Here is a 16,245-nt window from a genome sequence, read left to right as displayed (position 1 = left end):
TCATGAAATAACTATTTTATTTTAATTGTTTGCATGTCTCTCCCCCCACAAAATCCTTCCAACTCTGTAGGCAAGAATCATACCTTTTTATCTTTGTTTTTCCAAAATTATATAATCCTTATTACATAGAAAGCATTAAAAAAAGAAGTGTGACTAGAACAGGTAAATCATATGGCATTATAGGGTTCTGTAATCTGTAAAAGAAAGATAGGAGAGCTTTGATGTTATAGGCAAACATCACACTCACCCTGTAGCTTTTTTGTTTCATCCTTCAGCTTTTAAACTCAAGTCTATACACAACCTGTTGTTGTCATTTGAATTCCGTGTTGGTGAAACCATTCACTTTGTAATATTTCTGCATGAACTGATCCACCATATCCAATCAGAGATACTCCTGTAAAGTGCAATATCTTTTCAACTACCTTTTTTTCCTCCCCCCAGCATAAACTAGAATGGGATTTGCAGCAGAGGGAGGAAGAGGTTGCTGAATTGCAGAAAGCTCTAAGTGATATACAGGTCTGCCTCTTCCAGGAACGGGAGCATGTTTTACGCCTCTACTCAGAAAACGACCGACTGAGAATCAGGTACCAAGTGGGAGAAGGGAAATATTGGGGTTCTATTTCCTAAATTACACTAGACAAGGGGCACCTGGGTGGCTCGGTCATTAAGCGTCTGCCTTCAGCTCAGGTCATGATCCCAGGGTTCTGGGATCGAGTCCCGCGGGAAGCCTGCTTCTCCCTCTCCCACTCCCCCTGCTTGTGTTCCCTCTCTTGCTGTGTCTCTCTCTGTAAAATAAATAAATAAAATCTTTGGAAAAAAAATAAATTACACTAAACAAGATACATTTCTCTATGGTCCTCTTAGGTTGTGTTCCCCAGGAAGCAGACTCTGAGATGGATGTGAGGATAGTTAGTAGGGGGACTCTGAGGAATAACATCTATGAGCAGATTTGGGCAGAGGGAGAATTTGAACTGTGATTCCGTGGTAGCAGAGGCTTCAGCCAACCGCACAGGGAGCTCTGAGGCCAAGACAGCCATTCAGAGGCAAATGGGTTGACCTTTTATACTCACTGGGTGTCGGCTGTCACCAGGGAGGGGATGTAAACCTGAGAGAGGCAGCCTCCTTCAGCCTAGGGCAGTTCCTGGAGAAGGACTCAGCTCTTGGGTGATGGGTGCTTGGTCCTGAAGGTGGCATCTGAGCAGTGTTCCACAGCATCCACTACTAAATTTTTTTAATTGTGGTAAAATATACTTAACATAAAATTTACCATTTTAGTCATTTTCAAGTGTATGGTGCAATGGTATTAAGTATATTTATGTTATCATGCAGCCATACCACTATCCAGCTCTAGAACTTTTCCACTGTCCCTTATAGAAACTCTGTACCCATTAAACAATAACTCCTCATCAACCCCCCCCCCCCGCCCTTAGTAACCACTGTTCTACTTTCTGTATATGTATTTGACCTCAAAGAAGTAGAATCATACAGTATTTGTCCCTTTGTGTCTGGCTTATTTCACTTAGCATAATGTTTTCAAGGTTCATCCATGTTGTAGCATGTATCAAAATTTTATTCCTTTTTAAGGCCAAATATTATCCCACTGTATGTACTTACCACATTTTGTTTATCCATTCATCCATTGATGGACATTTGAATTGTTTCCACCTTCTAGCTATTGTGAATAATATTGCTATGAACATTGGTGTACAAATACCTATTCAAGTCCCTGCTTTCAGTTCTTTTATGTATATACCCAGAAGTGGAATGCTGAATCAAATGCTAATTCTATATTTTTGAGGAACTACCATGCTGTTTTTGATAGTGACTGCACCATTTTACATTCCCATCAGAAGTACAAAAGAGTTTCAGTTTCTTATTCATACCAACATTTGTTTTCTGGGTTTTTTAATAATAGCTATCCTAATGGGTGTGAAATAGTATCTCATTGTTTTGATTTGCACTGCCCTAACAATGAGTGATATTGAGCCTTTTCTCACATGCTTATTGGCCAGTTGTGTGTCTTTTCTAGAGAAATGTCTGTTCAAGCCCTTTGCCCATTTTTGAATTGAGTTCTTGGATTTTTACGGTTGTTTAGTTTTTAAGAGTTCTTTATATATTCTGGATTTAATCCACTTTAATCCAATAGATAAGTGATTTGTAAATATTTTCTCCCATTCTGAGTGTTGCCATTTTACTCTGTTGATAATCCTTTTGATGCAAAAAAACTTTTTTTTATTTTCGTAAGGTCCAGTTGGTATACTTTTCCCTTTGTTGCATCTGCTTTTGGTGTCATATTCAAAAAATCATTGCCAAATCCAATATCACTATAGTTGTTTTGTTTGTTTTTAAGAGAGAGTGCTCATGAGTGGGTGTGGGGAAGGGGCAGAGGGAGAGGGAGAGAGAGAATCTTAAGTAGGCTCCACGCCCAATACTGGGTTAAATGAGAGTTGTGAAAGTGAGCATCCTTGTCTTGTTCTTGATCATAGAGGAAAACTTTTGGTCTTTCACCATTGAGTATGATGTTAGCTATGGGTTTTCCATACATGGCTCTTAATAGGTAGAGATTGTTTTCTTCTTCACCCAGTTTGTTTTGAGTGTTTTTATCATAAAAGGGTTTTGAATGTTGTTATATGAGTTTTCTTTATAAATTGATGATTGTGGTTTTTTCCTTTATTCTGTTAATATGTATTACATTGATCAATTTTCATATGCTGAACTATGCTTGGATTCCAGAAATAAATTCCACTTAATCATGGTGTGTAATCCTTTAAAATGCTCCTGAATTTGGTTTGCTTGTATTTTGTTGAGGATTTTACATCAGTGTTCATGAGGGATATTGGTCTAGAGTAGTTTCCTTGTAATGTGTGTCTGGCTTTGGTATCAGGGCAATGCTGGCCTCATAGAATGAGTTAGTAAGTGTTGCCTTATCTTCAATTTTTTATTTTTTTTTAAAGATTTTATTTATTTATTTGAGAGAGAGAATGGGAGATAGAGAGCATGAGAGGGAAGAGGGTCAGAGGGAGAAGCAGACTCCCTGCTGAGCAGGGAGCCCGATGCGGGACTCAGTCCCGGGACTCCAGGATCATGACCTGAGCCGAAGGCAGTCACTGAACCAACTGAGCCACCCAGGTGCCCCTCATCTTCAATTTTTTAAAAGTTTGAGAATTATTGGTGTTTGTCCTTTAAATACTTGGTTTGAGTTTACTTGTGAAGACATCAGGTCGAGTTTTTCTTTGTCAGGAGGTTTTTGATTACCAACTCAATCTCCTTAATAGTTTTAGCCTTGACCTAATACAGAACTTCCTTTCAACTCTGGGCCACACTGAAAGCTCACCTTTCATGTCACTTGATATTTGGGTCAGAGCAGTATTCCAGAGTATGGAATATGTTCTCTGAAGAGAACTGAAGAGTCTTTTTTTCTTCCTGGTTAAGGGTAAGGCACAATAATTTGTCCTTTACTTTGAAGGGAATGTCCTGTCATGCCTAGATCAGACCCCTAAAACTTCACTGATGTGCTTTGTAAGGTTTACCTCCAACTCTCTGAAGCACATGTATCTTACCAAGGGTTCTAACACATCTGCCATTTCTTGTCTATCCAGTCTAATTTAATCTGATATCATTAGTAGTGAACTGATGAGATCTGTGGTATGGCCAGATCCAGGTCTTTTTAGACTTACTTGATAGCACACAGAAGAGTTAACCTGGTTTTATGGAAAAACTGTAAAAGTATACTGTGTTCACCCCACACAAATGAGAACTTTTTCCGCTCCTGTTAGGAATGGAAAAGAATACATTTACTTAATCAGTATCCATATACCATGTACCTAAAACCAAGTTAATCTGCTCTAGCAAAAACACTACATCTAGCACCGTAACTGAAATTGGAACTACTTGGTAGTAGTCCACTGTTATCCTTCTGGTTTTGCATAGGTCATCCTGTGAATTAAATGGGGATTTGATGGTGACCTTGACCCCTACATCCTTTAAGTCTTTATTTACCATCTTGGCAGGGGTAGGGAGGGGGCAGTTTCAGAGTCTTCCTCTTACCTTAACCCAAAAGCCAAGAAATTTGTTGAAGGTTTTGCCAACTACCAAATATGTCCATTGCAGTTACACATTTGGAGATGGGGAAACTGACCATTGATTGGGTCTGGACCCAGTGGACCCACTGTGAGCTGGACCTGGAACAAAGTTCTGTTGATTACATGATTCCTATATACTCCAGTGCCATGATAATGGCAGGTATCAATGTCATTTCAGACCCTGGATCCATCAGTCCTTGAATTACCTGGGTAATTCCTTTCCTCCGGTGTATAATTACTTAAATAAATGGCCGTGGGTCTTTTGGGGAAAGACTAGGGGACTCATTTTCCTGGACACTTGCTGTCTTACCCAGTCTTACCTCCTGGGGACCCAGCTTCTTTGTCAAGTAATAGTCTTAAAACTGGCTGAGGTGTGGAAGATGGGTCAGAGATTGTGATTTTGTATAGGGTGCTGCCCTTAGCCTCCCTCCATCTTTGATTTATTTTATTTTATTTTATTTATTCATTTTAATTAAGCTCCACATCTAGTATGAAGCCCAATGTGGAGCTTGAACTCATGACCCTTATATCAAGACCTGAGCTGAGATTAAAAGTTGGATGCTTCGGGCTCCCTGCTCAGCAGGGACTCTGCTTCTCCCTCTGACCCTCTTCCCTCTCGTGCTCTCTATCTCTCATTCTCTCGCTCTCAAATAAATAAATAAAATCTTTAAAAAAAAAAAAGTTGGATACTTAACCAGCTGAGCCACCCAGGCACCCATCTTTGATTTATTTTAATTTTTTAAGCTGTACCCTGTTAACCACCCATCTGTCTTGCTCCTAAGAACACTATGTTTTTTTTTTTAAAGATTTTATTTATTTAGAGAGAGAACGAGCACAAGTGCGGGGTGGGGTAAAGGGAGCAGGAGAGAGAGAATCTCCAGCAGACTCTCTGCTGAGCACAGAGCCCAATGCAGGGCTGGATCCCATGACCCCGAGATCATGACCCGAGCCCAAATTAAGAATCAGATGCTCAACCAGCTGAGCCACCCAGGCGCCCCAAGAACACTATGTTCTATTAAGGATCTCCATATCACAGGCTCTGAAATCTCGTCTTAGAGTTTGCTTCCTTGGTCCATTTCTGATATCAATGGTCTCAGGTTGGGTTCCCAAGAAAACGGACTCTGCAGTGGATATTTGCTTGCAGGAGATTTATTGGCGAGTGCCCTCAGGAATAACCACCTATGAAGGAATAAGGAAAGTCTTGATTGGGCAGCAGTTGAACTATTTAATTAATTTCAGAAGACCTCAGCCAATGCCACAGGGTGCACTGAAGCTGAGATGGCCCTTCAGAGATATCCTGAATTAAGGCAAGGGGATTGGACTTTTCTGCCCTCTCATTAGCCAGGCACTGGGTGCAGTCTGTCCATTGGGTATACAGTTAGTTAAGGCAGTCCCTCCTGACTGAGGACAATTCTGGAGAGAGATTCAGCTGTGAGCCACAGTTTGCAACATTGCTGGCAGTTGGAAGAATGAACCCATCAGTGCTAAAGAGGAGAATCTGAGCGGTGTACCCCAGCATCCACTATAATTCTCTTATAGGACCAACTAAGAAATTATTTTCTGGTCCCTTCTCTCTGAATTCCTGAATATAAATATCTGATGTTTTAAAAATTAGAGCTAAGGTCTCAATAAATCTTATTCAATTTTAATTTGATGTTGCCATTGTCTTAAAAATAAATCAGAAAGGAGATCCTTTAAATAGAAAATTTTACTTCCTCTGAACACAATGTGTGCTTACTCTCTATGAGAATTGCAGGGAGCTAGAAGACAAGAAAAAGATTCAGAGTCTCTTGGCTCTTGTGGGCACAGACACTGGAGAAGTGACCTATTTTTATAAGGAGCCTCCAAACAAAGTAAGTAATCTTTGGTACAGCATGGTAAGCATGACTTTTTACAAAATGCAGGCTGGGGTCCAGAATAAGAGCAATTTTGGTACTTGCTAAAGAAGATAGAAGAGAATTAGCTGTCATGGTCTCTAAGTCTTCAAAGCATTTTCTATACATACAAAGAGCTTTGTGCTTTTACTTACTCTTTTTTTCCCAAAAAAACCATCATTTACCCCATTTCACTGTTTGGAAACCTTAAAGCACAGAGGAGTGGATGTTTTGGGTGAGATTAGAGAGGAAAGCAGGAGCTGACTTAGTATGGGAGCAAGTTTGCAATACTCAGGTTTCTTTTTTAATCTTAGTTTATGCTGATGACAAAAGTAATGATGGTCTTTATTAAAAACAGACACATTTCAGAAATCTGTCATATAAAAGTGGCAGTCTCTTTTATCCCAGAGATAAAGCTCTTTTTCCATTCATATAGAAATATCTATGTGTATATATAGTGTCTCCAGTTTTACTCTTCTATAAACTGCCTCAGTGAGCATCTTTATACGTATCTACATATGCATGCTTTTGTGTTCCCATTATTTTCCTAAAGGCCCTTGCCGAAGATCCCCTGCCCCTTTCTTTTAGCAGATATTATTAAATAACTCTGAAATTCAATTTTTTAGTTTATATCACTAGCATTGAGTTTTATCCACTTTGTTACTTTGTCCACTTTGGTGTCTCCCAAGCATGACATCCTTACATGATTATGGTAATTTTGACCAATTGGATTTATGAATAGTGTCTTGATCTACAGAAGTAAAGCTAAAAAGTGAAATACGACATTTATAGGAAAGCTAATTCTATACTTTTTGGGTTTTTTTGCTTCTTCAGGTCAGCATTCACTCAAAGACTATCCAGACTGTAGGTATATGTGAACAGAATGAATCTTCCTCAGCTTTCAGAGCAGGTACCAGCCATATTATAAATTCTCAATGCAGAATTCAAAAACGTGCAAATAATTAGATTTTGTTTCCACTATGTAATAATAATAAATGTTCATAATGATGCCTCTGCCGGTTTAAGAACTCACTGAGCTTTTTTTCCTTTAACCTTCCCGTGATGTTTTAATAAAGGAGAATAAAAAATACATAATAAACATGCTTACAGATGATAAGTCATAGAACAGATTTGGATAACTTCTGGGATCACAGAATGTTAATTAGCTTTTAAGCCTCAGTCTCCTCTCTTTTTTAAATGGAAATCCCAATTTTATTTCTTTGCCTTCTTTTAGAAAATTGAGATATAATTGACATATAACATTACATTTAAGTATACAATGTAAGGATTCACTAATTGTATATATTATGAAATGATCATCACATAAATCTAGATAACATTCATCACCACACATGGTTACAGATTTGTTTTTCTTATGATGAGAACTCTTTTTTTTTTTTTTAAGATTTTTTATTTATTTATTTGACAGAGGCAGAGATAGCAAGAGCAGGAACACAAGCAGGGGGAGTGGGAGAGGGAGAAGCAGGCTTCCCGCCGAGCAGGGAGCCCGATGCGGGGCTCGATCCCAGGACCCTAGGATCATGACCCAAGCCGAAGGCAGACGCTCAGTGACTGAGCCACCCAGGCGCCCCATGATGAGAACTTTTTTTTTTTTTCCCCATGATGAGAACTTTTAAGATCTATTCTCTTAGCATAAGCTTCTTGAATCATCCTAGGAATTTTGTTCAGTGTAATTTTAGTGTTGCTTATTTTTAAAATAATCTTGTCTTTTGAAAATTGGGTGATCCATCATAACCAAATGTTTAGACATACTTTTCCTTATTCCTTACCTTTTCTGATTAAATAAGATTTTATGAAGAAAATAGATACAACTCTGAAGGAAAATTTAGTATATTCTTTAGAAAGATGAATATTATTATCCAGGAGACCTCCTGGCAGAATTCCTTTAGAGAGATTCCCATTTGGAAAAGTATTACTATAGTCATTGTATGCTTTCCTTTTTTTTCCTTTCCTTCTCTTCTAGGTAAATGAAACCTCCACTGCAGAGGGCTGCTGATGCTCAAATAGCCAAAAGAAAAACTAAGTAAAGGTCTTGATTAATTTTTGTTTTCTATTTTAGAGTCTAAAGTAAACAAAAGAAAACCAGCAATGAGAGAGAAGGAAGAAAGTTCTGAGCAATACCAAAGAGACGTACAAACACTTATCCTACAGGTAAAGCAGACCAGAACAGTTTCTGTCCACAAGTTTAGCTTTGTGTAACATATCTTTGTTATCATATAAGTATCTCCTTGCACACATATTTTTTTCTTTGTTGTGTGTGTGTGTGTGGGCATATGTTTTCATTTCTTTTTTTTTATTAACATATAATATATTATTTGTTTCAGGGGTACAGGTCTGTGATTCATCGGTCTTATATAATACCCAGTGCTCATTACAACACACACCCTTCCCAATGTCCATCACGCAGTTACCCCATCCACACCCCCCTCCCCTCCAGCAGCCCTCAGTTTGTTTCCTAAGATTAAGAGTCTCTTGTGGTTTGTCTCCCTCTCTGATTTCATCTTGTTTCATTTTTTCCTCTCTTCCCCTATGATCCTCTGCCTTGTTTCTTAAAAAATTCCACGTATCAGTGAGATCATATGATAATTGTCTTTCTCTGACTTATTTTGCTTAGCATAATACCCTCTAGTTCCATCCACATCGTTGCAAATGGCAAGATTTCATTTTTTTTTTTTTTGATGGCCTTGCACACATATCTAGGCATCAGGTGATTAAGAAAATTTAGGTTGTTCCTAATTTCTAAGACTTTATGTTTTAAAACCATTATTCTCTGTTCAGCCATTCTAGAAGTGCTATTCTGAACCTTATGTTCGTTCAGCTTATATGCTTAGCCCTACCCAACAAAACTGTCATACAGTAAGAATTCCCTTTGTGGTTGGCCTAGGGGAGACACACAGTTAAAATTGTCTCTTCTGATAGATTAACCTGTAGGGGTATATCCATTTATTTAGTGCATGTGTTCTAAAGTCCTCAATCATCCTTTTACCACCTGGTAATTGTGTATTATTTGCAACCATGATTTTTTTTCTAGGTGCACTCAAGTTCCTGTCCTTACAGGGGTGCAAGAGGAGTCTGTTGCTTTAAATGACAGTTTCTACCTGTGGCCAGTATCTCCATTTGGAGTCATGACAGCCAGAACCAGAGAAGGAAATTACATGATACTGATTTTGCTCCACTTTTTTAAATTAAAAAATGAAGAAAAGAGTCATTCTATTTCTATGCAACCAGGGAGTCTTCGAAGGGAGATAGTCCTAAGAATCCCAAAGGGGAGATAGTGAAAAGCTGAAACTGTTAGGGTAGAGGAAACTGGATTTTCTAGCTTTTTGTGTGTGATGCAGATGCTTTGTTTAGTGTGGACAGAGCTTGCTCTTGTGTAACCTAACCCCATTTATAAGACATTACATAAAAAGGAGTACACTTAAGATTTTTCTTCTATTTGTTTTGTTGCTGTGCTTTTGTTTGTGGATTTTTTTTTTATTTTTTAAAGTTTTCTGGAGAAAGACTCGCTTTTCGAGGTAAGAAATAAGTGGAAGCAAGACAGGAGTGGATACTTCACCCCTTTTGGCCTGTCTAGGTGGAATCACTGCAGGCTCAGCTGGAAGAGCAGACCAAGCTTTCTAGAGAGCAAGTTGAAGGGCTCATGGAGGATAGACGGATTCGCATTGAGGAAATACAAGTTCATCACCAGAGAAATCAGGACAAAATCAAAGAGCTTACCAAAAAGTGAGTGTTCAAGAAAGCTGTACCTGACAGATTTGTAAATTTTTCTGAGTGGCGTAAAAGTTAACAGTCCTGTCCTTTAGCAGCATAGGACTGTGGAACTGAAAGAGACCTTGAAAAATTTGTCTTCGTTAGACACCCCTGCCTCTATGTAGGTGGGTGTCCAGGCTTCTCTAGGAGTGCTGTTGATTCTTTTCTTGAAGTATTGGCAAGTATCCCACATGCTCCGTTTAACCCACTTTAGAGTTTTAGCTTGATCTTAGTGGTTAAGAAATGTTCTCTTATCCATTGACAGGTTATCCGACTCGGCCCAGTATGGTAGGGACCTTTTCTTTTGTTTGGTCTTTCATGAATGTGGGAAAAATGACTACGTACCTGTGCAAAAACCACCTTTCTGTCCTCACTGCTTTTATTTCCTCACCTGCCTTTCCTCACCTTTCTGCAGGCTGGTTTCCTCTGCAGTCTGGTTTCATCTGCACCGTTTTACTAAGCATGTCCTTTCTCAGGTCATCAGTGACTTCTTAATTCCCATGGCCAGTTATCTCTTTCCAGTCCTCATTGTAACTAGTATCATTCTGCATATTTGGTACCTCTAACCACCCTTTCTTTGAAATTAGTTCCCTTTGATTTCTGGAACACCTGTCTTGATTCTTCTACCTGTCTGACCTGCCTCGGCTTTTTGTCTGTTCCAGTGGCTAGACTGTGCTGTACAGATCTCTTCAGTTGAATATGTTTGAACACCTCCAATTTACTGCGACTGAAACAGTTTTTCTTTCCCAAGAAACACCCCCTTGTCCCATGTCAAGCCTACTACATTCTTTTTCCCATTTAGTTTAATGATATCCATCCCATTTCCCAGGCTGCCCAGCCTTAGAGTTATCTTCAACTCCGCACTCTCTTATTCCTGAATCCGAAGCCCTATTGAGTATGAGCCTGGGAAGGCTCTCCAGTCCGTTCTCTCCCTCTCATTCTTGTCACATTGGTTCAAGCTATTCTTTTTTTATTAGTATTATTAAGATTTATATTTTTCTAAGTAATCTCTACCCCTAACGTGGGGCTTGAATTCGCAACCCTGAGATCAGAGAGTCGTGTGCTCCCCCTCCTGAGCCAGTCAGGTGTCCCCCAGCTCTATTCTTGTTTACATTGCTGTGGTAATCTAACTGTTCTTCCTATTACTGATCCCACTGCCTTCCACAGTCTTCCTCACTGTTATGAGTTAGCGCCTCCATTAGGAGTTACCAACAGCTCAAAAACATGCGATAGCTCCCCATTTACTTATGATAAAGTCCTGCTACCTCAGCATGAATTACTAGAACCTCCGTCATCTCGCACCAAATTAACCTTTTCAGTCTCAGCTCTTCCTCTACTGCTGTGTTTTACCCTGTCCTTCAGTCTGGCTACTAATGTCTGTTGCTTGTGGGATCCTTGCTGTGTGGCAGGCACTTTGCTGTGCATGTTCACCTCTTCTCTGAATACTTCCCCAGGCAGAATTCAGTTTTTCCTCCTCCACATTCTATGATGACTCGCCTGCCCCCGGTGGCACTTAGAGCCACCTATTAGAGTCACGTCTGTTCCCCAGCGGTTTGCTATGGCCTCTGCCCTGCCATGTATGCATAACAGGCACACAATAAACATTTGTCTAACACTTGGTGATCCTTATCAAGCTCCATCTTACTTCTTTTTGCATTAAACATTCTATGTTTAAAATTTTTTTTCATGTTGCATTTTTAACATCCTTTTATCTTCTTTTACTGTCGTCTTAAACTTCTCTAGTGCCTCTTCCTCCACTTAGCGGTATGGCGATTGGAGCACCTGGGTGGCGCAGTCAGTTAAGCGTCCGACTCTTGATCTCAGCTCAGGTCTTGATATCAAGGTCATGAGTTCAAGCCCCATGTTGGGCTTCAGGCCCAGCGTGGAGTCTACTTAAAAAAAAAAAAGTGTGATGATTAAAATTGGTTGTGATTCTTAAATTAAGATCTCTAAACAATACAGGATAGAAAATGCCTTCTGGCTCTTGTAGGCTCTGTTTCTTTTAACACAGTGTAATATGTTTGCATGTGGCCAGCACGTCGCCATCTTTATTTTTATTTTTGGTAGTTTGTGCTTACACATAGCATATTCACTTTTCATTGGATTTTAATTGTTTTTAAGGAAACAGTGTTTTTATTTTTTTTATTTTTATTTTTTTATTTATTTATTTGAGAGAGAGAATGAGAGAGAGAGCGAGAGCATGAGAGGGGGAAGGGTCACAGGGAGAAGCAGACTCCCTGCTGAGCAGGGAGCCCGATGCGGGACTCGATCCTGGGACTCCAGGATCATGACCTGAGCCGAAGGCAGTCGCTTAACCAACTGAGCCACCCAGGTGCCCCAGGAAACAGTGTTTTTAAATGGTCAGAGTAATTTGTAATTTTATATGTGTCTTCTAGAATCTTAATAACCATCCTGGTGTGGCATTATCTGTACATCTGAGCATATAATCAGTCCCTTACATTAGATAGATCATCCTAAGGATATTGAATGGCATGAAATCCAAGGCCTTTAATGACTATCCTTTGGGTCTCACTTTCAAACCATTTATACATTAACAAGACTATTACTTGCCCAGTTTGTAATTGAGAACATAATGTAAAATAGAATAAAATAACTCATTGAAAGCAAGAGAGATCTTGTGGTAACTGAATCAATCTCTTTATACACATACATGTATACCTGAGTATATATACATTCGTTTGGTGACAGTTACCCTGCTTTGTGCCTGCATTATGCTATCATGTTTCCCTTATCTATGTATCCTATTACTCATGAAAAGAACTAAGTTTTTCTGACATTATTTAGTCAGTGGAAAATTACAGTGATTCCCTCATGGTATTTAATACTCCTTGCAAGCAGTTTGATCATTTGATACAGTATTTTTCTAGAAAGTGTTGATGTTAAACTGATGAGTTGCTAACTTTTAGGGATATCCTTTTTTGAAGATAGAAACATCATTTGCCTATTCCTAAATCTCAGTAGTCAGCAGGAATCTGTTTAGTACTCTGTGTGTTTAGTAGTTGGTACTGTTCTTGACAATCTGATCGTAGCAGGGCAAAAGTAAATGATAAATAAGGGATATGCTTTCACTTAAAAAATATGCATGTTGGGGTGCCTGGTTGGCTCAGTCAGTAGAGTATGTGACTCTTGATCTTGGGGTTGTAAGTTTAAGCCCCACGTAGGGTGTAGAGATTACTTAAAAATAAAATCTTAAAAAAAAAAAAAGAAATGAAACTATGCCTTTTGACAGTTAAAACATGACAGGGGCGCCTGGGTGGCTGTCAGTTAGGCATCTGCCTTTGGCTTGGGTTGTGGTCCTGGGGTCCTAGGATCGGGCCTGGAGTCAGGCTTCCTGCTCAGTCGGGGGTCTGCTTCTCCCTCTCCCTCTCCCCGCCCCCCCCGCCCCGCTCGTGCTTTCTCACTCACTCACTCTCTCAAATAAAATCTTTAAAAAAATAAACAAAACATGACACAGTGTATGAGCAAGTGTCAAATTACAACACAGGGGTAGAGATTTAAACTGATAATTTCAGAGAATGGAGAAACTAAATGGGCTAAGGTTATCACGATCTCTCCATGGAGGAAACTGATCTTGAGAAAAGGACAAGATTTGATATCGGGCAGTTTACATGTGGAGCACAGCATAAAGAAAATCAAAACTATTTTTGACATTTTAGGACCTGTGTTCACCCTCAGTCAGGGAATAGTCCATACTTATGCAGGCTATATATAGATATTTCTATAAATCTTTTAGTTATATAACCTGGAATTAGCATTGGGAAAATATCTATAAAGACCAGTCTATGTTCAGCACCTGGGTGGCACAGTCAGTTAAGCAAGTTAACTTGATTTCAGCTCAGGTCATGATCTCAGGGTCGTGAGATGAAGTCCTGCATTGTTTTCCACGCTCAGTGGAGAGTCTGCTGGAGATTCTTTCTCTCCCTCTGCCCCTCCTCACGCTCAATTGTATGCACGCATGTTCTCTCTCTCTCGTTTTTTGTTTTTTTTTTAAGATTTTTATTTATTTATTTGTCACAGAGGGAGAGCACAAGCAGGGGAAGCAGCAGGCAGAGGGAGGGCCCTGCTGAGCAAGGAGCCAGATGTGGGACTTGATCCTAGGACCCCAGGATCATGACCTGAGCCGAAGGCAGATGTTTAACCAACTGAGCCACCCAGGCATCCCATGTTCTCTCTCTTTTTAAAAAATACTTAATTTTTTTATTTGAGAGAGATCATGAGGAGGGGGAAGCGGTAGAGGGAGAAGCAGACTCTCTGCCGACCAGGGAGCCCGATGCAGGACTTGATCCCAGGACCCTGGGATCATAACCTGAGCCGAAGGCAGAGGCTTAACCAACTGAGCCCCCTAGGTGCCCAATAAATAAATCTAAAAAAAAAAGACCAGTCTGTGAACTAGTGCACATGGGTAGGTATATTATACTTTGTCCAGTAAAACATGTAAGTTTGCCAGTGATCAGATTGTGTTTTAAATACTGCTAATGATATTTTTTAGAATTTATATATTGTACCATTTTTAAAGAACCTGTATCTTCCCTTTGTTTGGGTAACTATGCATCATATGTACTAGTAAGCATCTTGGTGTCCACATTTGTACTTTCTTTCATAGTCTCCATCACACCCAAGAACTTCTCTATGAGAGCACAAAAGACTTTTTGCAACTCAGATTTGAAAACCAAAATAAAGAGAAGTCATGGATGCTTGAAAAGGATCATTTGATGTCAAAGATTAAGCAATACAGCATGCAGTGTAAGAAGAAAGAAGATAAACTTGGAAAAGTTTGGCCAGTCATTCATGAGACTCATCATAACCAAAATGAATATATTAAGGTAGTTTTCTTATGTCTTACAGAAATTGTTAATTTCTCTAGAAAAGTTGAAAGAACTCAGAGAATTCCAAAGAACCCAAGAATTGTCATACAAGATCCATTCAGTCCAGGAAGCTGTTGTAGCAGCACCCTCAAGAGATGGGTTTCAAAGAGTAGCTTATCATTATAGTGTTTGGGGATTTAGAAAAGTGAACTATTGATTGGTTCATTTATTCATTCAGCAAATATTTATTGCACTCCTACTATGGGCTAGGCTCCGGGGCTATAGCAGTAGATAAATTAGACCAGGTCTGCCTTCATGGCATTTACATTTTAATGGGTGAGAAGGTTGGGGAGGGGCACCTGGCTGGCTCAGTAGCAAGAGCATGTGCCTCTTGGTCTAAGGGTCATGAGTTCAAGCCCCACATGGGGTGTAGAGATTATTTAAATAAATAAATAAATAAATAAAAACTTTAATGGGTGAGAAGGTACAGAAACAAAACAAAATGATAGCTTATTAAAAAGTGGTATTAAGGAATTAAAAAGATTACAGGAAGATTATATATAGTTGCTGAAAGTCTGCTTTTGTAGGGAAGCACAGGGACCCTCTGTGAAGTCTCATATTGTTGCTGAGACCTATAAAATGGTACTGAGCTTGCCATAAAGACCTAGAGGAAGAGCATTCCAGGCCGAGGGAAGAGCAAGTCTAAAGTATGTTCAGGGAAGAGGGGGAATATCAGTGTGGTCATAGAGGAATAAGCAAGAAGGAAGTGGTAAGCAAAGAGGTTGGAAAGTGGGCAGCAGCCAGTCATGGAGGGCCTTACAGGGCCTTTACTTTCCTGGTAAGAATATTTAGCTCTAAACATTGTATGTCTTTGAAGGATTGTGTGTAAGGAAGAAATGTGATCTGATTAAGGTTTTTACTGATCATTCCCACTGCTCAATGGAACATATATATTATGTGTTCTTGTTGTTTCTATTTAAAGAAGGGCTTTAGAAGTGTGTCCCAAAACATATATTGTCACGTACTTGGTACAGTTCTGAGTTCCATTATCTTACCCGTCTCAGAGCCAAAAATATTTGTTTTATTTTAAAGAATTTCTGGGCGCCTGGGTGGCTCAGTCGTTAAGCATTTGCCTTTGGCTCGGGTCATGATCCCAGGGTCCTGGGATCGAGTCCCACATCAGGCTCCCTGCTCCGCGGGAAGCCTGCTTCTCCCTCTCCCGCTCCCCCTGCTTGTGTTCCTGCTCTCGCTATGTCTCTCTCTGTCAAATAAATAAATAAAAAATCTTTAAAAAAAAAAAATAAATAAAGAATTTCTAATATGGACACCTAAGAAAAAGGTTAAGAGAATCATCTAGAAAGAGGGGGGTTTCAAATGTTCTCCAAAGTTCCTTGCCATCTTGTTCCTTAACTTGTTTTAGACTTAATGGAAATCATTTCTTTCCTTTCTTTCGTTGCCTAAGTACTACTTGAATTACCAAAATTGTAATTTTATTTTCCTTCTGACCTGCAGTCCCTAAAGGATAAGTTAATACAAGAGAAAAAATTATCCAACATGTATCAAGAGCAGTGCATTTCCCTAGAAGAGGAACTTGCCCGAATTCGTGAGGAAGAGGGAATGAGGAGAGAGATCTTCAAGGTACAAAATTCTCTTCCACTTCTGACTTGAGTGAGAAGCACAGATGCTCTGGGA

General features: G+C 39.5%; 1 protein-coding gene across 2 annotated transcripts in view; it reads left to right on the top strand.

Annotated features, from left to right (window-relative positions):
- CCDC77 (coiled-coil domain containing 77) overlaps window positions 1–16,245 on the top strand; it is a 28,648-nt gene that overhangs the window by 10,542 nt on the left and 1,861 nt on the right. The window contains exons 5-11 of one of the 2 annotated variants that reach the window (XM_088025865.1): window positions 532–584; window positions 5,839–5,935; window positions 6,791–6,866; window positions 8,037–8,128; window positions 9,552–9,700; window positions 14,352–14,571; window positions 16,066–16,191. In XM_088025865.1, the coding sequence (XP_087881991.1) occupies window positions 532–584; window positions 5,839–5,935; window positions 6,791–6,866; window positions 8,037–8,128; window positions 9,552–9,700; window positions 14,352–14,571; window positions 16,066–16,191 (813 nt within the window). Of the gene's footprint in view, window positions 1–441; window positions 585–5,838; window positions 5,936–6,790; window positions 6,867–8,036; window positions 8,129–9,551; window positions 9,701–14,351; window positions 14,572–16,065; window positions 16,192–16,245 lie in introns of both variants that reach the window. The other variant, XM_028121170.2, reaches the window with a different exon arrangement.

The sequence above is a fragment of the Eumetopias jubatus genome, unplaced genomic scaffold (assembly GCF_037043125.1).
Source record: "Eumetopias jubatus isolate StellerSeaLion01/CBP00866 unplaced genomic scaffold, mEumJub1_p1.0 scaffold_8, whole genome shotgun sequence".
In the NCBI taxonomy this organism is placed as follows: Eukaryota; Metazoa; Chordata; class Mammalia; order Carnivora; family Otariidae; genus Eumetopias; species Eumetopias jubatus.
Note: the sequence above shows the minus strand (reverse complement) of the source record. Positions and strands in the feature narration are given on the sequence as shown.